This window comes from Myotis daubentonii, chromosome 5, assembly GCF_963259705.1.
Source record: "Myotis daubentonii chromosome 5, mMyoDau2.1, whole genome shotgun sequence".
Taxonomy (NCBI): domain Eukaryota; kingdom Metazoa; phylum Chordata; class Mammalia; order Chiroptera; family Vespertilionidae; genus Myotis; species Myotis daubentonii.
The window spans coordinates 78,133,094-78,156,562 of NC_081844.1; the positions used below are offsets into that span (position 1 = coordinate 78,133,094).

The 23,469-nt window shown below is 39.1% G+C and overlaps 1 protein-coding gene and 1 pseudogene across 2 annotated transcripts in view; both read left to right on the top strand.

The window, feature by feature from the left end:
• The window catches only part of DDX46 (DEAD-box helicase 46), a 62,698-nt gene that overhangs the window by 33,214 nt on the left and 6,015 nt on the right, over positions 1 to 23,469 (top strand). The window contains exons 16-21 of one of the 2 annotated variants that reach the window (XM_059698399.1): positions 6,992 to 7,185; positions 10,646 to 10,783; positions 11,279 to 11,428; positions 18,156 to 18,332; positions 19,605 to 19,823; positions 20,489 to 20,633. In XM_059698399.1, coding sequence (XP_059554382.1) covers positions 6,992 to 7,185; positions 10,646 to 10,783; positions 11,279 to 11,428; positions 18,156 to 18,332; positions 19,605 to 19,823; positions 20,489 to 20,633 — 1,023 coding nt within the window. The remainder of the gene's footprint in view (positions 1 to 6,991; positions 7,186 to 10,645; positions 10,784 to 11,278; positions 11,429 to 18,155; positions 18,333 to 19,604; positions 19,824 to 20,488; positions 20,634 to 23,469) is intronic. The other variant, XM_059698400.1, reaches the window with a different exon arrangement.
• On the top strand, positions 8,548 to 10,705 carry LOC132234423 (large ribosomal subunit protein eL38-like; annotated as a pseudogene).

Below are 23,469 nucleotides of genomic sequence, written 5' to 3' on the forward strand. Positions count from 1 at the left end.
CCAAAAAACAATACATAAAATAATGAAACCAGAAGCTGGTTCTTTGAAAGGATAAACAAGATTGATGAACCTATAGCCAGGCTGACCAAGAAGCAAAGAGAGAGGACCGAAATAAACAAAATCAGAAATGATAGAGGCAAAATAACAACAGACCCCACAGAAATACAAATGATTGTTAAAAAAATACTATGGACAGCTCTACTCCAACAAACTAGACAACCTGGAGGAAATGGACATATTCCTAGAAAAATACAACATTCCAAAACTCAATCAGGAAGAATCTAAGAATCTCAATAGGCCAGTAACTATGGAAGAAATTGAAGCAGTCATCAAAAAGCTTTCAGCAAACAAAAGCCCATGACAAGACAGCTTCACAGGGGAGTTTTACCAAACGTTCAAGGAAGAACTAAAACCTATCCTCCTCAGACTACTACAAAAAATTCAAGAGGAAGGAACACTTCCAAGCTCATTCTATGAAGCCAGCATCACCCTAATACCAAAACCAGGTAAAGACAACACAATGAAAGAGAATTACAGGCCAATATCCCTCATGAACATAGATGCCAAAATCCTCAACAAAATCTTAGCTAATCGGATCCAGCGGTACATCAGAAAGATCATACACTATGACCAAGTAGGATTTATCCCAGGGATGCAAGGATGGTACAATATCCACAAATCAATAAACGTGATACGTCACATAAACAAATTGAAAGAAAAAAAACCACATGGTCATATCAATTGATGCAGAAAAAGCATTTGACAAAATCCAACACGCATTTCTGATAAAAACTCTCAGCAAGGTGGGAATTGAAGGATCATACCTCAACATAATAAGCCATATATGACAAACCCACAGCCAACATCATACTCAATGGACAAAAACTAACACCATTTCCCCTAAGAACAGGGATGCCCCCTCTCACCACTCCTGTTCAACATAGTACTGGAAGTATTAGCCATTGCAATTAGACAAGAAGAAATAAAAGGCATCCTAATTGGAAAAGAAGTAAAACTGTCCTTATTTGCAGATGACATGATATTATACATGAAAAACCCTAAAGACTCCATCAAAAAAAATATTAGACTTAATAAATGAATTTGGCAATGTAGCAGGATATATAATTAATGCCAAGAAATCTATGGCATTTCTATACACCAATAGTGAACTTACAGAAAGAGAGACTAAAAAAGCAATCCCATTTACCATCACACCAAAAAAATTAAGATAAACTAAAGAGGTAAAATACCTATACTCAGGAAACTACAGAATGTTGAGAAAAGAGATAGAGGAAGACATAAACAGATGGAAGAACATACCATATTCTTGGATTGGTAGAATCAACATCATTAAAATGTCCATACTACCCAAAGCAATCTATAAATTCAACGCACTTCCCATTAAAATACCAACGGAGTATTTCACAGATCTAGAACAAACTCTCCAAAAATTCATCTGGAATTAAAAAAGACCCTGAATAGCTGCAGCAATCCTGAGAAAGAAGAACAAAGTAGGTGGGATCTCAATACCAGATATCAAGCTGTATTACACAGCTACTGTTCTCAAAACTGCCTGGTACTGGCACAAGAACAGACATATAGCTCAATGGAATAGAATAGAGATCCCAGAAATCAACCCGAACCCATATGCTCAATTAATATTTGACAGAGGATGCAAGAACATTACAATGGAGTCAAGACAGTCTCTTCAATAAATGGTGTTGGGAAAATTGGACAGATATATGCAAAAAAATGAAACTAGACTACCAACTTACACCATACACAAAAATAAACTCAAAATGGATAAAGGACTTAAATGTAAGACGAGAAGCCATAAAAATACTAGAGGAATCCAAAGGCGGCAAAATCTCAGACATATGCCGAAGCAATTTCTTCACCGATACAGCTCCTAGGGCATTGGAAACTAAAGAGAAAATAAACAAATGGGACTGCCTCAAAATAAAAAACTTCTGCACAGCAAAAGGAAACCATCAACAAAAACAACAAGAAAACCCACTACGTGGGAAAACATATTTGCCAATGTTATTACCGATAAGGGTTTAATCTCCAACATTTATAGGGAACTCATACAACTTAAGAAAAGGAAGATAAACAATCCAATCAAAAAATGAGCAAAGGACCTAAATAGACACTTTTCAAAAGAGGACATTCAGAAAGCCAAGAGACATATGAAAACATGCTCAAAGTCACTAATCATCCGAGAGATGCAAATCAAAACAACAATGAGGTACCATCTCACACCTGTCAGAATGGCTATCATCAACAAATCAACAAACGACAAGTGCTGGAGAGGATGTGGAGAAAAAGGAACACTTGTGCACTGCTGGTGGGAATGCAGACTGGTGCAGCCACTATGAAAGACAGTATGGAGTTTCCTCAAAAAGTTAAAAATGGAACTCCCATTTGACCCTGTGATCCCACTTCTAGGAATATATCTCAAGAAATCAGAAACACCAATCAGAAAGGATATATGCATCCCTATGTTCATAGTAGCGCAGTTCACCATAGCTAAGATCTGGAAACAGCCTAAGTGCCCATCAGCAGATGAATGGATTAGAAAATGGTGGTACATCTACACGATGGAATACTATGCTGCTGTAAAAAAGAAGGAATTCTTACCATTTGTGACAGCATGGATGGAACTGGAGAGCATTATGCAATATGAAATAAGCCAGTCAATGAAAGAAAAATACCACATGATCTCACTCATTTATGGATAATTAAGACCATTACAAACTGATGAGCAAAAATAGATACAAAGGCAGAGCAACATTGAACAGACTGTCAAAGTACAGCGGGAAGGCTGGGGAGAGTTAGGGAGTGGGAGGTGGGGTAAGAGATCAACCGAAGGACTTGTATGCATGCATATAAGCCTAACAATGGACACGACACTGCTGGGCATGGGAGGCTAGGGCAGGGTCAAGGGGAGAAAAAAAGGAGACATATATAATACTCTTTGTAATACTTTAAGCAGTAAAACAATTTAAAAAAAAGATAAAATAATACATTGGTTTGACCAAATTCTCTAGCCATTAATCATCTAAGGAGGAATTGATATTAAGAATTTCTGGCCGAAACCGGTTTTGCTCAGTGGATAGAGCGTCGGCCTGCGAACTGAAAGGTCCCAGGTTCGATTCCGGTCAAGGGCATGTACCTTGGTTGCGGGCACATCCCCAGTGGGAGATGTGCAGGAGGCAGCTGATCGATGTTTCTCTCTCATCGATGTTTCTAACTCTCTATCTCTTTCCCTTCCTCTCTGTAAAAAATCAATAAAATATATTTAAAAAAAAAAGAATTTCTGATTCATTTTATATTTTTTTCATTGTATCATATTACCTAGAGGTTTTCATGATTCAAATTAGAGCTTTAATTGAAGTTATAAAGTAACATTTTATTTGTACTGTCACCATTGTTAAATATATTGGGACTTACATTGTGGGAATCTTGTTTTTTAAATAGGGTATCAACTTGATTGGATCCATATTTCAAACTCAGTCTTTTTTGTAATGGGCAGCATTTTTATGCATAATTCAGTATAGCGCTCTTTTCTGGTCCTGAGTTTGTCTTGAATTTTTTATTCTCTTTCTTGTCAGTAAAACTATATTTCTTTGCTTTTTTTAAATCCTCACCAGAGGATATTTTTTCCATTGATTCCTAGAGAGAGTGGAAGGGAGACACGTTGATTGTCCTCCCACATGAGCCCCTTCCAGGGCTGGGGGACATGCAAATGTGGTGTATGCCCTTGATAAGGAACCAAACTCGCTAGCAACCTGCCAAGGCAGTAACATTGCTTCTACTCAGGTTTTGACTTCCCTACCTGGCTGCCCAGGCTCCTTCTACTCCAAAGTTTAAAAAAAAAAAAAGAATCCTCTATAATCCTCAACCCAGTATCATTATATTCTTCCACATCTTAACTCCTTTCTAGTTTGTGTCTGCTTTTAGTCACTCTGGTGCCTTCAGGTAGTTATTGTTTATATTTTGCCCGGAATTTATAGTTGTTATCTGCAGTAGAGTTGATCCTAAAAGAGCTCCTGTTTTAGTGAAAATGTGTGTGTTTTATATAAATGAGGAAATGTTTCCCATAAATCCCTATATGTACTTTTATCTCTTGGGTCAAAATTGTATCACATGCTTATGCTGAAATCATTCACAGGCAAGGGGAGTGAATGACTATGGTTCTTAACTATTGTCCTGGGACACTTTCAGGGGGTTCATGAAGTCAAGAGTATTTCCATAATAACCCCATCGTATTATTTGCCTTTTTCATTCTCTCATGGGTGTGTAGTGTAGTTTTCTAGTGGCTGCATGGCACATTATATTGAAGCAGATTGAATACAGAAGATACTGGTTTAATAACTTTAGCTATCTTCTATTAAGCCAAACATTAAAGAAATTTGTGCCCTTGTCAGTGTGGCTAACTTGGTTGGTCAATGTAATGTGCATCGAAACGTTGCTGATTCGATTCCCAGTCAGAGCTCCATCCCCGGTATAGGGTGTGCAGGAGGCAGCTGATTTACATCAACGTTTGTCTCTCTCTCCCTCTCCCTTCCTTTTTCTCTTAAAAAAAAAATATTTTGTAAGTAAATATTAATAAAGATGACCTACAATAAACTAAATCTCTCTGGGTCTGGTCCTTATTAAATAATTAATTACTTTAAAAATCCTCATGTGAGGACATTTTCATTATTTAAAAAAAAAAGTACTTTCTATTGATGTTTCCATCTCTCTTTCCCTCTCCCTCTCTGAAATCAATAAAGATATAGTAAAAAATAATAAAATATAATAAATATTTTTATTGATTTCAGAGAGGAAGGGAGAGATAGAAACATCAGTGATGAGAGAGAATTACCGATTGGATGCTTCCTGCATGCCCCACACTGGGGATCGAACTCGCAACCCAGGTCTGTGCCCTGACCAGGAATCAAACCATGACCTCCTCCTGGTCCATAGGTCGATGCTCAACCACTAAGCAATGCTGGCTGGGCTTCATTGATTTTTTTTTTTAATATATTTTCTTGATTTTTTTACAGAGAGAAAGGGAGAGGGATAGAGAGTTAGAAACATCGATGAGAGAGAAACATCAATCAGCTGCCTCCTGCACACCCCCTACTGGGGATGTGCTTGCAATCAAGGTACATGCCCTTGACCAGAATCAAACCTGGGACTTTTCAGTCTGCAGGCTGACGCTCTATCCACTGAACCAAACCGGTTATGGCGGTTATTTATTTATTTATTTATTTATTTATATTATTTTTTTAATTTTAGAGAGGAAAAGAGAAGGAGAGAGAGATTGAAATATCAATGATGAGAAAAATCATCCATTGGCTGCCTTCCGCACATCTCCTACTGGAGATCAAACCAGCAACCCAGGCATGTGCCCTGACTGGCAATTGAACCTCGACCTTCTGATTCATAGGTTGATGCTCAACTACTGAGCAACACCAGCTGGCCTCACTGATTTTTGAGAGAGAAACATTGAGGTGAGAGGGAAACATTGATCGGTTGTCTCCTGCACGAGCCTGGACTGGAGACTGAACCTGCAACCTAGGTATGTGCCTTGACGTTGCTCTAACCAATTGAATCACACTAGCAAGGGCTGGTTCTTATTAACACAAGTGTTTAAGAAGGGCTGGTTTTACACTAATCATAACTCACCTCCTAAGACTGAGAATTAGGCTCATCCCTGGTTTGATAAAAATGACTGTATTGGATGGATGGATATGTGAATAAAATTGGGATTATGTTAAAAAAGAAGAGGCTTAATGGTTGCTGGGCAGGCATCCCATATACTTTAATTAGCATATTATATTCACTTGCATGAAATTCACACAGTTAGGTTAGTAGTCAGAATACCTCAGGCTAAAGTAAAAGTTTTGGTATCTTTTACTTATAATGTTAAATTTATATTGATATTAATTCCATTATTTTTCTGATAAGATTTTTGGGTACAGTGTTGGATCCTAGTTTCTTTGACATAAGGTCCAAATACTTTATTAAATTCAGTCTTTGAAGAGTAGATTTTAAATTTTAGCCCTGGCTGGGTTGCTCAGTTGGTTAGAGCATTGTCCCAGTACACCAAGGTTGCAGGTTCATTCCCTGGTCAGGGTACATACAGGAGTCAACCAGTGAATGCATAGATGGGTGGAACAACAAACTGACATTTCTCTTTCTGTCTCTTTCCCTTCTTCTCTCTCTAAAATAAATCAATAAATTTAAAAAATTATCTCCTGCTGCAAAAATTAATTTCAAGGTTTCAGAATTTTTTCCATTCCCCTCTCTAACTACTAGAGATGCCAGGGATCTGTCATCAAATAAATATGTGGACTGGGCATCTTGTAATAGAACATTTTGGCATTTTATGCTCTGCTTTGTCTCTCAGTCTGAGGCTCTTTGGATAACATTTAAGAGAGATCCTATTAGGTAGGTTCTACTAGTGTACCTCAAACTTTAATGTGCATGTGTAATCACCCAAATATTTTGTTAAAATGCAAAATCTGATTCAGTAATTTGGGGTAGTGTTTGAGATTCCTAATTTCTAACAAGCTTTCATGTGATGCTGCTTCTGGTCCTTGGATAAAACTGAGTAGCAGGACTATAAACGCAACAGGAGAAAGATCTGAATCCTGTCAATCTAGGCTGAATGTGCATGCCTTCTGTTGCACCCTAATAAAGTTTAGGCTAGTAATTCTGAGATTAGGCTGCTGCAGTTATAAGCCTTCTAGATAAGAAAGGGGGCAGGCAAGGGTAGATTTGGAGGATTCATAAATGAGTTAATAGCAGTAGCCTTTGATCTTGCAATGAAATTTTCTTAGTGTTTTATTTTGTATATTGTAGTTGTTGGAAGTGTGGTCAATATAAGTTGTATTTGTTCTTTACTCTGTGTTTAACTTCTTTCTCTGAGTGTCAGAGGAAGTGGAAAGTTTAATTTGAACATGAGATTTTACAATTCTTATGTGTCATTTACTTGCAGGTATTGATCAGTATGACAGAGATAGCATCATAAATGACTTTAAGAATGGGACCTGCAAACTTCTTGTGGCCACCTCTGTTGCTGCCCGAGGTTTGGATGTGAAACATCTGATTCTTGTAGTAAATTACAGCTGCCCCAACCATTATGAAGATTATGTACACAGAGCAGGACGAACTGGAAGAGCAGGCAACAAAGTAAAAAAAAAATTTAAGTTGGTTTTTGTTATATTAGAATCTAAGTGTTTCTTTACTGTTTTAAGGAGTAAGTAATCGGAGTTATGGGAACATTTAAAAATCCTCAATCAGCCTGGCCAGTGTGGCTGGGTTGGGCATGTCTGTTTCCGGTTCAGTTCCGGCAGGGCACATGCCTGGGTTTCGGGCTTGATCCCTGGTGGTCGATATTCCACTCTAACGTTGATGTTTCTCCCTCTCTCTCCTTCTCCCTTCCTCTCTGTCTAAAAATCAACTGAAACTTTTTTTTTTTAATTAAAAAAAGGGGGGGAAAATCCTTAATTATCAAAGTGTGAGGAATAGTTGAGGTGTTCATCACATATGCATATGTATGTCTAAGTATTGTTAAAATTACACATGTCTACATATTTTGAAAATTACCAGATACCAAGCTATTCTCTAGTTAGATGGTGTTAACCATTTGTGTCCCTTTTTAGGATTTTTTACCTGCCTAAAGTTTCTATGTACAACCATGTATATCGTTTAGATCTTTCATTGGTTTTTTAAAAATATATGGGATCATAAAATATACTCAGACCCATACCTATCACCCCTGTTGTCCCCTCCACCAATGCACATACATATCACTTGCTTTTTTGACTCAGGTATTCCAGTAAGTATATAGGTCTACTTCATTCTTTTTGCTTGTTAGTTTTTCTTTCTTTTTTGTTTGCTTGTTTGTTGTTTAATTCATTCTTTTTGAAGGAGCAGAATATTTTGCTGTTGGGAAACATTGATGATGATATGGTTGATATTCCAACCCTAGTCATTTCTGCATACTGAAGCAATAATAACATTAATAGTAATAGGTTATATATATGGAGTACTGATTAAGTACCAGGCACAGAAGTGCTTTACATTTGTGATTTTGTCATCACAACTTGCCTTTGAGGTGGATAATACTATCCTATTTAATAGATGAGAAAAGTTGAGGCACATAGAAATTAAGTTACTTGTCCAAGGTACACAGCTAATTGATGGCATTTATTCTTTGAACCTGAGTTATTCTGTGGATTTGGGGAACCATTTATATAAAGGACCAGGTAGTAAATATTGTAGCCTTTTGTGTCTTTTGACATTCTTTTTTTTTTTTTTAAATATATTTTATTGATTTTTTACAGAGAGGAAGGGAGAGGGATAGAGAGTTAGAAATATTGATGAGAGAGAAACATCTATCAGCTGCCTCCTGCACACCTCCTACCAGGGATGTGCCCGCAACCAAGGTATATGCCCTTGATCGAAATCGAACCTGGGACTCTTGAGTCCGCAAGCCGACGCTCTATCCACTGAGCCGGTTAGGGCTCTTTTGATATTCTTGAGGGCAGTATGTGGGGTATGGGGTAATTCAGGGTGTTGGCCATGCACTCTCCCATGCTTCAGAGTCATGCCCTATAAAATTAAAGAAGGACTTTGTGCTTACAGCCAGGTAAAAGGATGCCGAGTCTGACAAGATCAAGAAAAATGAGGATAATGTGAAGTTTAAAGTTTGATGCAGCAGATATCTTTATACCTTGGTCATCACAGATAAAGAGAAGTCAGAGAAATTGATGCAGTCCCTGTACCGTACTTTGGCAGTGAAGGAACTGAAATGAACCAGACATACTTATTTGAATTGTATTAAAATGTTTAAAACTTGAAAAAATAAAATTGTAGCCTAGCTGGTGTGGCTCAGTGGTTGAGCGCTGACCTGTGAACTAGGAGTTCATGGTTTGATTCTTGGTCAGGACACATGCCTAGGTTGCAGGCTTGATACCTAGTAGGGTATATGTAGGAAGCAGCTGATCAGTGATTATCTCTCATCATTGATGTTTATTTATTTTATTTTGTCCTCACCCAAGAATATTTTTCCATTGATTTTTAGAGAGTGGAAGGGCAGGGGAGAAACAGTGAAACATCCATGTAAGAGATACATTGATTGGTTGCCTCCTGTGATTGCAGCCGAGCCAGGGATTGAGCCTGTAGCCAAGGAAGGGGGTACATGCTCTGTGCCCTTCATTGGAATCAAACCTGGGACCCTTCAGTCTGCAGGCTGACACCTAACCATTGAGCCAAACCTCCTAGGGCTCATCATTGATGTTTCTATCTCCCTCTCTGAAATCTAAAAATATATTTTAAAAAATAAAATAAAATTGTAACCTTTTGAGGCCACGTGCGGTCTCTGTCACGTATGTGTGTGTATACATTTGTACACAATCTTAAAAACATGTAATACCATTCTTAGCTCCTAGGCAGTATAGAAACAGACCATGTGTCAAATCTGGTGATTAGATATTCCTGAAATAAAATATTAAACCATGTTTTAAATTTTATAACGTTTTAATGGGAGGGGCAAAGTATTTTGTGAAGATGGCAATCTGGGTTTCCTATTTCTTTATTTTAACTCCAGTCTTTCTCTTGCCTGAACCAAAAAGCTGCTGGGACATATGGTGCCTTAGCCTTTAGAGCAGTGGTTCTTAACCTTCTGGCCCTTTAAATACAGTTCCTCATGTTGTGGTGACCCCCAACCATAAAATTATTTTCGTTGCTACTTCATAACTGTAATGTTGCTACTGTTATGAGTCGTAATGTAAATATCTGATATGCAGGATGGTCTTAGGTGACCCCTGTGAAAGGGTCGTTTGACCGCCAAAGGTTCGCAACCCACAGGTTGAGAACCGCTGCTTTAGAGTATCCCAGGGAGGTAATGTAGTTGACTTTATTTTTGCAAGATGGTTACAAAAATAAATTTAAAAAACAAGTTGCTTTTGTATATAAAACCATACCATGATTATACACACATATGGTTTTATATCTTTTATGACTCTTAAATATCTGGGAAGCTACATTCTAGGAAGTTGATATAGAGTGGTACACTAGTAGAGAAAGGGAACATAAGCCCAAAAGGGAAGGAAAATACTATATTAAATATGTACGACAATGCAATTGTGCATTTATGTAAAATCACATTGCTTGGACTGCATGGCTCAGTGGTTGAGTGTGGACGTATGAACCAGGAGGTTGAGCTTCCATTCCTGGTCAGGACAGTTCCCTGGGTTGCAGACTAGATCCCCAGTGTGGGGCGTGCAGGAGGCAGCCAATCAATGATTCTCTCACATCATTGATGTTTCTATCTCTCTCCCTCTTCCTTACTCTCTAAAATCAATAAAATATATTTTAAAAATATTTCTAAAAAAATAAATTCACATGTATTACTACTTATGCATAAGAAATTAGACATTTTCTGGTTTTGCTCTTCATTTTTGAATATTAAACTTAGATATTTCACTTTCAACCATTAGATAATTTAGTAGTACTTTTTTAATGGTCTTAAAACTTTAGTGATGGAGTCGTAGTGGATTTATTGGGTGATTTAAATTTTATCTTGTGATCTAAATAGCATTCGTCTTGTTAGTATCTAATAGTTTTACTTTTCACTATGCATTAGGGTTACGCATATACTTTTATCACAGAAGATCAAGCTCGCTATGCTGGTGACATCATTAAAGCTCTTGAATTGTCTGGGACTGCAGTACCTCCTGATCTAGAGAAACTGTGGGGTGATTTCAAAGATCAACAGAAAGCTGTGAGTTTTTTTAACTCCCATTTTTATGTAAATCATTATTGTGTCCTAAAATTTGAATATTTAATATAGGACTTTTAAATCTTGAAAGGATTTTTTTCTTTTGTCTTTATTGTTAAAAGTAAGACAGAGATACCCTTTTTCCTCCCATTGACCACCCTTTCTGAACAGTCCCTCCCCCCACTCTAGGCCTTCACCACACTATTATCTATGTCCATGGGTTATATGCATATATGCATATAAATTCTTTGGTTAACCCCCAGGATTACTTTTATTTATCTCTAGGGAGGGGGGAAAAAGAGTGAAAGTAAAATCCTTTTGATTAAATTTAGTATTTTCAGTCATTTACCTACAGATCTAATTTTTTTCTCACATGCTAGATGAAGTGTTTATGTTTAATTGTCATACTACACCTTAAACGATATTAAATTGCTGTAAATTTCTTAACATTAAAATTTTTAACTATGAAATTAACTTTTTTTTTTTTTTCCTTGAAAGGAGGGGAAAATAATTAAAAAGAGTAGTGGGTTCTCTGGTAAGGGATTCAAGTTTGATGAAACAGAACAAGCTTTGGCTAATGAGAGAAAGAAGTTACAAAAAGCAGCTCTTGGTCTCCAAGATTCAGATGATGAGGATGCTGCAGTCGATGTAAGTGTCGTTCTAAGTCCCTTTGTGCCCATTGAAACAGTTTTTCTTTTCATACTTGTTGAGATAGCTAATTACTGGAAACCTTGGTTTGTATCCTTCCCAATCTTATGTATGTACATATATTCACATGTGCTCGTATTTATGTATTTTCATAAAAATGACATCATACTGCTTTAAGACCTTTTGTTGCAGTAACAGTCTTAATCGAAATCTTCCCATTTTAGTACATTCACTGTTACATCATTATTTTTTTTTTAATGCTCACCTGAGGATATATTTTTATTGATTTTTTAAAATATGTTTTTATTGATTTCAGAGAGAGGAAGGGAGAGAGAGATAGAAACATCAATGATGAGAGAGAACTATCGATCAGCTACCTCCTGCACACCCTGTATTGGGGATCGAACTCACAACCCAGGCATGTGCCCTGACTGGGAATCAAATCCACAACCTTTTTGGTGTACGAGTTGATGCTCCAACCAACTGAGCCACCTCTTTTACATTATTCTTGATGGCTACATCATACTCTATTGTATGGATGTTCTACCATTCAATGAATCAAACATTTATTTTAAATATATGGGTTGTTTCTACATATTTATTATTTGGAATATACTGTACTTTACTGTTTTTTTTTGTTTTGTTTTTTTTTTAAATTAAATCTTTATTGTTCAGATTATTACATTTGTTCCTCTTTTTTTCCCCCCCATAACTCCCCTCCTCCCAGTTCCCGCCCCACCCTCCGCCCTCACTCCCCACCCACTGTCCTCATCCATAGGTGCACGATTTTTGTCCAGTCTCTTCCCACATCTCCCACACCCCTTTCCCCCCCAAGAATAGTCAGTCCATTCCCTTTCTATGTCCCTGATTCTATTATAATCAACAGTTCATTCTGTTCATCAGATTATTTAGTCACTTGATTCTTAGATTCACTTGTTGATAGATGCATATTTGTTGTTCATAATTTGTATCTTTACCTTTTTCTTCCTCTTCCTCTTCTTAAAGGATACCTTTCAGCATTTCATATAATCCTGGTTTGGTGGTGATGAACTCCTTTAGCTTTTCCTTATCTGTGAAGCTCTTTATCTGACCTTCAATTCTGAATGATAGCTTTGCTGGATAAAGTAATCTTGGTTGTGGGTTCTTGGTATTCATCACTTTGAATATTTCTTGCCACTCCCTTCTGGCCTGCAAAGTTTCTGTTGAGAAATCAGCTGACAGTCGTATGGGTATTCCCTTGTAGGTAACTGAGTTTCTTTCTCTTGCTGTTTTTAAGATTCTCTCTTTATCTTTTGCTCTTGGCATTTTAATTATGATGTGTCTTGGTGTGGTCCTCTTTGGATTCCTTTTGTTTGGGGTTCTCCGCGCTTCTTGGACCTGTAAGTCCATTTCTTTCACCAGGTGGGGGAAGTTTTCTGTCATTATTTCTTCAAATAGGTTTTCAATATCTTGCTCTCTCTCATCTTCTGGCACCCCTATAATTCTGATGTTGGTACGCTTGAAGCTGTCCCAGAGGCTCCTTACACTATCCTCGCATTTTTGGATTCTTTTTTCATTTTGCTTTTCCGGTTGGATGTTTTTTGCTTCCTCGCATTTCAAATCATTGACTTGATTCTTGCGCTCCTCTGGTCTGCTGTCGGGCGTCTGTATAATATTCGTTATTTCAGTCCGTGTATGCTTAATTTCTAGTTGGTTCCCCAATATAAGATCGAGGGTCTTATTAGTTTTCATGTAGATCTCATTAAGTTTATCGGCAGCTTCTAAACAGTTCTTGAGAGACCTTAAAAGTGTGGTTCTGAACTCTATATCTTCCATTGACAATTTTGTCCTGTTTCTTTGTCTCCGCATTTTGTTATGCTTCCTTGGTGCAGCCCCTAGTGGTCTTTGTTCGCAGTCTTATAGTTAAACCTTGATTGTTGTAGCTAATCCCAGGGAGGGTTTGACCTCCAGGCCAAGTGGCTATGAGAATCAGCTGTGTCAGCAGTGAGAGAACTTCTGTCCTCTAGGGAGGTGCTAATCTAGCCTTTGCCTGAGGCTATCGGCAAATGCCTCTGTGCAGGGCTTGGGCGGGGCGGGTCGCACAGGATCAACAGGGTGGGCCGGAGAGAGCAGTTATGGCGGCTCTCAGTCCTGTCCCCAGGGGCTCTGCCTCTCTGAGTCCCAGCACCCGCTGCAAAGCTGGGAGAGAAAGCTGCGCTCGCTCTGACCGAAGCCCGACAGTCCGCTTCTCCCGTTTGAGCCTGGGTCCCTAAAGACTCGCCTGTATCTGGAGCTCAGAGTCTGCGACTCCCTCCCGATTGAAAACGCCAACCGCGCACTCCGCACCTCAGAATTTGACTTCAGCACTGCGCCTCCTCTGAGTGTCCGTGTGCGTTTCTCTTTCCTCCTAGTTGTAGGACTTCCACTCAGCCAGCGTTCCTGTGGTTCTGGGTGATGTCCCTTCCGTTTTTTTGGTTTCATTTTTTGAAGTAGTTGTTCAAAGCAGCAAACTCCGGCGTTAACCTATGCCGCCATCTTGGTTCTCTAATTTTCTGGAATATACTGTACTTTACTGTTATATACCACTAGAGGCCTGGTGCACGAATTCGTGTATGGGTGGGACCCCTCAGGGTGGCCTGTGGAGATTGGGCCTCAGCTCACACCCCTAGGCTCACAGCCCCAGCTTGCGCCCCCAGCCTCGCAGCCTCGCCTGGCACCCTGCCTTGGCCTGGTGCTGCCCCCTCACCTGCTCCACCATCCTGCCTGTGGGCAATCATTCGGGACCAGGGCCCCGCCTCCCTCACCCCCCCAGCTCCCTCAGCACCTGGGAGCCAGGCAGCGGCCCCACCCCCTGTCACCGCAGCTGCTGGTCGCCATCTGCCATGTTCCGCGCTTCCCCTGGTGGTCAGTGCACATCATAGCAAGCGATTGAACTCCCAGGCTAACAGCTATCCAAGGGGACAATTTGCACATTAGGCTTTTATTATATAGGATACTTCAGTGCTTATCCTTGCATATTTAACTTGCACATTCATGAGATTCGGTATGGAGGATGAGTGTATAAAAGGAATTGCTAGTCTTAAAGTATTGTCAGATTGTCATTACAGCAAAGTAAATGTATAGTTTTCACTCACTCTAGTGGTTTATCAGAGTTCCTAGCTCCCCATATCTTTAGCAATATTGGTATTAATGTTGATCTTTTAAAATTTGTTATAGAACATCCTTATCCTATATAATAAAAGCCTAATATGCTAAATGCCCAGTTGTCTGGTCATCCGTTCAACCAATCAAAGTGTAATATGCTAATGATATGCTAAGGCCGCTCAACCGCTCGCTATGATGTGCACTCACCACCAGGGGCCAGACTCTCTGACCGGTAGGTTAGCTTTCTGCTGGGGTCTGGCCAATTGGGACTGAGTGAGATGGGCTGGACACACCCTGGAGCCCTCCTGTGGTTCCTCCCCTGCTGGCCAGCCTCTCGCATCCCTCCCTGGCCCTGATTGTGCACTGGTGGGGTCCTTTTGCCTGGCCTACGCCCTCTTGCAACCCAGGACCCCTCAGGGGATGTTAGAGAGCCGGTTTCGGCCCGATCCTGCTCAATGCAGAAGCTGCCCCCTGGTGGTTAGTGTGCTCCCACAGGGGAGAGCCGCTCAGCCAGAAGCCGGGCTCCCGGCTGGTGAGCGCAGTGGCGGTGGCAGGAGCCTCTCCGGTCTCCGTGGCAGCGCTAAGGATGTCCAAGGGGGAGTGGGCCTAAGCCACCATTCCGACATCCCCCTAGGGCTCCTGGACTATGAGAGGGTGCAGGCTGGGCTGAGGGGACCCCCCCCACCCCCCCCCCCCCAGTGCACGAATTTTGTGCACTAGGCCTCTAGTTAATAATAACAGTCAACATTTATTGAGTGCTACTAAGTGCCATGCACTGTGCCAAGTGCTTTACAGGGATTATTTTGTTTACTTCTTTATAGTAATCACATGAAGTAGTACTCAAAAGTATTCTCATTTTATAATTGAGGAGACAGGCTTAAACAAATAATCTTTTCAGACTTATATTGCTATTTGGGAATGAATGAGTTGGGACCTGTATCTATTTCATTCTACTTTAAAGTCCATGTCCTTAATGTATGGAATTATTTGTGATCCAGTGAAGGGGGATCCTGAGGACTTAACAAGATGCAGGTTTCACGGAGTATTTCTTGGAACCCTAACCCCTCAGGAGCTTGAGCTTTAGAAGAATATTTATTTAAAAAAACTGGTTTTTCAGACTGTTATGTTTCACTCATAAAAGTAATGAAGGGGTTATCTGAGAAGATGTTTTCATTATAAAAGAATTTTGGGATATATGCCTAGTATATGCCACTAGTAATGACATTAATATATCAAAGGATGTGATAAGTCCTTAATTGAAGAAGCCTTGTTTAACTTTGCTTAACCCAGAAATTCTCCAACATTTCCAATCTCTGATCATACAACCTTTTTGTTTTTAAATATATTTTATTGATTTTTTACAGAGAGGAAGGGAGAGAGATAGAGAGTTAGAAACATCGATGAGAGAGAAACATTGATCAGCTGCCTCCTACACACCCCCTACTGGGGATGTGCCCGCAACCCAGTACATTCCCTTGACCGGAATCGAACCTGGGACCTTTCAGTCCGCAAGCCGACGCTCTATCCACTGAGCCAAACCGGTTTCGGCCATATAACATTTTTTCACACACCCTATTAAACCTTAGCTTAGAACACAATTTTGGAAATCAGGAATTCAATCTGTTATTGTCATTTAAGGACTTGTGTCCCAGAAAAGTATTTAGTCCATGACCACAGTGGCTGTTAACCACAGCCAGGACCAGAACCCAGGTTTCCTATTAACCCCAGGCCATTTATTTCTAGTATACCAGATTGGCTTACAAGGCAATTAAGTCAGTGTTTAGTTACCCTTAATGCTGTAACAAATCAATCCAAGACTTAGTAGGGCAAAAGAATAAACATTTATTATCTCATAGTTCCCGAGGGTCAGGAAATGAGGAGCAGTTTAGCCAGGCAGTTGTGGCTAGGGATCATACGCGACTGCAGTCAAGTTGTTGTCCCCAGTTGCAGTGACGCAGGGCCATCTTCTTCCAAGATGGCTCACGTACTTTGCTGTTGGCAGAATGCTTCCATTCTTTACTGCTCTGCTGGCATGCCCTCACAGCATGGCAGGGCCTTCTCCCAGAGCAAGTGATCCTAGAGAGAGCAAAGGGGAAGACTTCGTGCCTTCTATGACTAGTCTCCGAGTCACACACTGGCACTTCTACAAAGCAAGTCACAGGCCAGCCCATACTCATGGACAGGTTCTACCTCTTGAAGGGACGAGTATTAAAGAATTGGTGGCCTTGTTTGCACACCTCAGTGTTGTTTTTATTGTCACTTTGAACATTTAAAAAAATCTCTTATTGTTTCTCTAATTGTTGAAATAAAATATACTTTTGGTAAAAAATGAGAACAATACTGAAGTGAATAAAGTCAAAAGTAAAGTTACCCCTACCAGCTAGCACCATACACATTCTCCACTTCTGATTTTATGCATTTGTTTTGGATTTTAATGCTATATGTGCTGTTTAATATAAAACTGTTAAATGAAGGTTTTTCTAAATTAACCTAATTAAATTTAAACCCTCAACAAAATTTCCTCTTTATTTAATATTTAAAAGATAAGACCCTGTTGGCCTAATCTGAATATATGAAGGGGTTTATATCTCTTTAGTTGGCAGTGTTAATCATAATTTTGGGGCAAAAAGCATCTTTAAAAGGTACATGAGACAAATCTGAGAATTGCACAGTCATCGTAGGAATTGTGTGATTCCTGGAGAGCAGGGGCTTTCGGCATTGCTTTTGCTTTGATGGGGAAACCTACCTTCATTTCTTTTCTTTCTTAGCTCAAAGGAATATAGTAGTGCATTGTTCTTTTCTGATTCTGTTACCTGGTTTTTAAAGCAAATCCAGTTGAATTTTAAGAGTCTGGAAGAATTTTGGAACTTTATCTTAGGAACATGGTTGTATCATTCTCCCTGAGAATCACTGACTCTCCCTCCGTCCCCCAATATTTTATTTTATTTTTTAATATATTTTTATTGATTTCAGAGAGGAAGGGAGAGGGAGAGAGAGATAGAAACATCAGTGATGAGAGAGTCATTGACTGGCTGCCTCCTACACGTCCCTTACTGGGGATCGAGCCCACAACCCGGGCATGTGCCCTTGACTGGAATCGAACCTGGGACCCTTCAGTCCGCAGGCCGACGCTTTATCCACTGAGCCAAACTGGCTAGGGCTCATTATCTCTTTTTGAAATTGTCCGTTGGGCCTAAGTTATTGCCCTTCTTCCAGCCTCTTTCAATACAGTATATTTGGCCTCTACGCCTGAGTGCTAGGGCATTTTAGATGCATCATGTTGGCTGCTCTGTCTTGACAACACACATTCCTTATTTGCTGAACTGTGGAGTATTTTCTGGATCACTCAAGAGTCTGCATAATGGTTCGTGTAGCATTGTATCTCTGTTTTCTATTTTTTTCACCAGACTGATTTTTTAAAATGAAATGTGTCGCTCTTAACCAATAGCTGGTATATTTTCCTGTTCATCTGTGTGGTTGAATTAACATAAATGTAACTGATTCTAGACTTCTGGTAGAAATATTTTTATTAGTTTCTATAGATACACCTGCATTGGTATTTTTAATTCAACTTTTGCTGACCTTTTTTTTTCATTTTGTTTAGATTGATGAGCAAATTGAAAGCATGTTTAATTCAAAGAAGAGAGTGAAGGATATGGCTGCTCCTGGAACATCTAGTGTTCCTGTTCCAACTGCTGGAAATGCTGAGAAATTAGAAATTGCTAAAAGATTGGCTCTTAGAATCAATGCTCAGAAGAATTTGGGCATTGAGTCTCAGGTATTAAGTAATTTGTTCCAAGTTTTAGTCAAAACTTTCTATAAGTTCTTTGATTTAAGCGCTTTTTAGGAATTATGATGAGAGAGAATCATTGATTGGCTGCCTTTTGCACACCCCACACTGGAGACTGAGCCTGCAACCCAGGCATGTGCCCTGATGGGGAATTGAACTGTGACCTCCTGGTTCATAGGTCAGTGCTCAACAACTGAGCTACGCTGGCTGGGCTAACTGAGGTTTTAATGCCTATTTTGGAAGGCTGATAGGTTCAGGTTTATAGCACCTAAGCTGGGATGACCAAGCCATAGGTTAGTGATGGAACCAGGCTCGGAACCTCTGGTCTCTGAGTCTTTGTTTAGCCAGTGAGGTATCATGAAGTATTTACTGCCCCCAAGCCTGTGCCACCTCAGAGCTGGGATCGCAGTACCTAAATTTTCTGGGATTATTACTGCTAATAACTCTTTATTAGAGAAATCAAATAGCTGTAACTTTTCACTGTTCGAAAATTTTGAGGTATGAGTCAGGTATTACCCATGGAAGGGTTCTGTTCAGATTAAGCATATAGTAAAATTAAGTTCAAATTAAAAAAGCTAAAAGGTGTTGAGTAAGTAATTTACTATCATTTATTGAATATTGGGTTGGACCATGGGAGAAGAAGAACTCAGTGGTGATAGGGCACCAAGATTCTAATTCAGAGGAAATTCCTGGGAGTCCCAAAGCATGTAAATTATTTTAGGAATATACTATGTTTACTATCAAGAGTTACCTAATTATCTATAATCCAGTAGAACTTTTTTATTTTTTATTATTTTTATTAATGCAATTTTTTGTACCTTTAAAATTATTTTTTATGATTTTTAGAGGAAGACAGAGAGAGAGAGAGAGAGAGAAGAGAGAGAAACATCAATCGTTTGCCTCCTACACGCACCCTAGCTGGGGATTGAACCGTAACTTGGGTATATGTCCTGACTGGGAATAGAACCCGCCACCTTTTTGGTAGGTGGAATGACTCTCCAACCAACTGAGCCACACTGGCCGGGGCTATGAGCCAGTAGAACTTTTAATATAGAGTTGAGTGTTCTTTAATTTTCTCATCAAAGTAAAGGCTATATTTCAAACTACCAGTTAAAAATATATACTGTTAAATTACACATATGGTAGGAATCTACATTAGAAAGATGCTTTTAATTAGTGACTTTACAGAGAATAATTGGTGGGGTCCCTGATCTTGTCTCTGCCCTCAATTGAGATTTGACTGTAGTTCTTCTTTAACTGCAGGATGTGATGCAGCAGGCCACCAATGCAATTCTCAGAGGTGGTACCATCCTGGCTCCCACTGTGTCTGCAAAAACCATTGCAGAACAACTTGCTGAAAAGATCAATGCCAAGCTCAATTATGTGCCTTTGGAGAAACAAGAAGAAGAGAGACAAGATGGTGGACAGAATGAATCTTTTAAGAGATATGAGGAAGAATTAGAGATCAATGACTTTCCACAGGCAAGTAACAGATTTAAACATTTTATTGTGGAGTAGGAGCTTTTCTACATATTTTTTCATTGACTTCAGAGAGGAAGGGAGAGGAAGAGAGAGATAGAAACATCAGTGATGAGAGAGAATTATTGATCAGCTGCCTCCTGCACGCCCCACAAGGGCAATTGAGCTTGCAACCTGGGCATGTGCCTTCCCCAGGAATTGAACTGTGACCTCCTGGTTCATAGGTCAACACTCAACTGAGCCACGCCAACTGGACGTGGAGTAGGAACTTTTGCTTCTTAGGATTGAAAACCTCTTCTTTAAAACCCATGAACATTTAATAATTTTGTTTATCTTTACGTTAAAAATGTTTTTAAAATTACAGTTTTCATTCAATATTATTTTGTATTAGTTTCAGGTGTACAGCATAGTTGTTAGAAAATCGTATACTTTACAAAGTGCCGTGAACATTTTAATAGCTACTTTTTATCTAGATAGGGGAGACAACAATAGAAATTCCATTTTTATGAATATGTTCTAGGCATGTTAGGATTTAGATGAATTTATGATGATGTTAATTACAGTCTTAATATTGACCATAATATGATTTAGACAACCTATTCTTTGTCAGTGCACTCAGCTTTTAAATCCTGTTATGAAGTGATTTCCCCCCACCCTTTCTTTTATAGACTGCTAGGTGGAAAGTTACCTCTAAGGAAGCTCTGCAGAGAATCAGTGAATATTCTGAAGCTGCAATTACAATCAGAGGAACATACTTCCCACCTGGCAAGGAGCCCAAGGAAGGAGAGCGGAAAATTTACTTGGCAATTGAAAGTATGTACTGTTGGTTCTGTTTCAAGGTTGATGTAAATGTAATAGAATGTGAATTCAGTTCTAGAAAATAAGGAATACCTATAAAAAATTAATTTTATATGTTATTTGAGTTTTTTATTTAGAAGGTTAGTACACATACAAAGTTGAAATGATCCGTGTTTGGACAATTCATTCAAATCTGAAAATCACTCTGAAAGCAAAGGACTTTTAAGAATTAATCTGTTTATACTTCTATTAAGTAGAACATTCTGGCCAAAGTTTAGTTTAGAAAGTAAGTCAACTATATTAATAATCTACTTAATGAATTTTTAAGCAAATATTGCCTCAGAAATTATGTCCATAAAAGTTCATGCAGACCTTTAAAAAATAACGAAAGGACAACTAATACCGTAACTTGAAGAGAATAAGTAATGCATTAACTAAGAGTGATCTGGTTTGCATTTTTTTGTTGTTATTACTCCTCACCCTAGGATATTTTGTCCATTGATTTTTATTTTTTTTTATTATTTTTTTTATTTATTTTTTTAATATATTTTATTGATTTTTTTACAGAGTGGAAGGAAGAGAGATAGAGAGCCAGAAACATCAACGAGAGAGAAACATCGATCAGCCGCCTCCTGCACATCCCCCACTGGGGATGCGCCCGCAACCAAGGCACATGCCCTTGACCGGAACCGAACCTGGGACCCCTCAGTCCGCAGGTCGACGCTCTATCCACTGAGCCAAACCGGTTCCGGCTGTCCATTGATTTTTAGACAGAATGGAAGGGAGAGGGAGAGACAGAGAGAGACACATCGATTGGTTGACTCCCGCACACATCCCCATTGGGGTGGGGATTGAGCCTGCAACTGAGGCATGTGCTACTGACCAGAATTGAACTTGGGACTCCTCTAGTCCAAGAGCCGATGTTCGAATCACTGAGCAAAACCGGCTAGAGCTGGTTTGCTTTTTAACCTGTTGTCATACGTTCATGTGTGAATTCAGAAGGTAGTTTTCATTTTTATTTGTTTTCCTAACACGCTATTCTGCTGTGTGTGTGGTAGGACTCTGCCTCCCTTTATTCTTATTTAATTTGAACATTTTTGTCTAGACTTTTAAGTTGGAGCAGCCAGGTCCATTTCATCTCTTTAATGAACGAAATAATTGTTGAAAACTGTTGTTGGAGCTGTGGGGAAGTTGACTCCATGTGTTGTATAAGCCCAGAGTCTGCATACCTAGTGCTTAAATGGCTGCAAAGGAGCTGCTCCCACACCTTGTATAATCTCAGACTCCAGTCTACTGTTTTGTTATACACATCAGTTCTAACAAGGAGGCCTTACCTGATCCCACTTCACACTGTGTGTATAGCTCTTAACCTGCTTTGTTTTTCCTCACAGTACTCATCACATGGAAATTATAGTATATTTTTCCTTGTGTCTCTTTTCTTAGAATGCAGTGACTTTGAATGTAATGACTCTTATCTTCTGTATTTCTAGTGCCTGGCACATGGTGACACTTGATAAGTTTTTTGAATAATGCATCTGATTAAGCCCTATAGTCACTTGTCTTCAGGACACAAAATATTTGACAGGCATATATCCATTTGATCTCTCTAAAGCAGCACAATAGAATTCACTGTGATGGCTATGGAGTGCTTGAAATATGGCCATTGTGACTGAGAAATTTTAAATGTTATTTGATTTTTTAAAAATGTATTGATTTTTTTGAGAGGGAGGAAAAGAGAGAAATATTGATTTGAGAGAGAAACATTGATCTGCTGCCTCCCGCCTGCACCCCATCTGGGGATTGAATCAGAAATCTGGGCATGTTCCCTGAGGGGGAATCAAACCGGAGACCCTTTGGTATGGGGGGCAATGCTTAACCAACTGAGCCACACTGGCCAGGGCATAAATGTTACTTAATTTTTATTAAATTAAGTTTAAGTAGCCACATGGCTGATGGCTACTGTACTGTATAGCTCAGCTCTAAAGTTTGCTGTTAGGAAGATCAATGGAAGGTTATTTAGATCTCTTGAAAGTATATTGTTAAATAGGTTTAGTGAAATAAACATTAACTAAAATGACTTAATTATATGTTAGGAATTATTTTTAGGGTTTATTTCTTTCCTGGCCAAAACAAGAGAATTTCACAGAAAGTAGATTAGTATTTTGCCTTGTCCCTTTGCTTTTCATTGGTGACCTCCAATTGTTTTTATGTGGCTTCTTACTATAAAGACTTCACCAAGAGAAATACATGGGCAGTGTGCATCCCATTTACTTCTAAATAGAAACTGTTTCCTGACCGAAATGCCTGATGGTGTCAGAGTAAGTAAGTAGATTAAGAAAGGCATGCTGGAAAGTTCTGTTACCAAAATTCAGCTGTTGTTGTTTTTTAATAAGTCCTTGCCTGGTTGCTGTAAACTTTTGATTAGTTTCCAGAGTTCTGATAAAGTTTATTTTAATAGTTTTTGCAAGTTTATTTGCTGCTTTTGTGGAGGAACAGGCTTTTGGAGTTCCCTGCTCTGCCGTTTTCACCAGTGTTACTCTTACTATTCGACTTTTTAAAATTATTGATGAATTAGGTAAAACTCAAAGGTAAAATCAAATGCAGCCTTTATATTTTCCTGTTATTGCCATTCTACCATTACTGTATAATAAGATTCATACATATTTCTAAGTGGTGTACAAAGGAAGTGGATTGAGAACTAGTTAAATTTTATTTTTTTATTTGTTTGTTATTGTGACTTTGATAAGCTGACTCTCATCTATTTCAAGTCAGGTTTTTAAATGGCACCCTTTTATGTATCCTGAAAGACTTTTGGTCTGCCAGTGACTCAGTGTGTTTCTAAATCATGTGA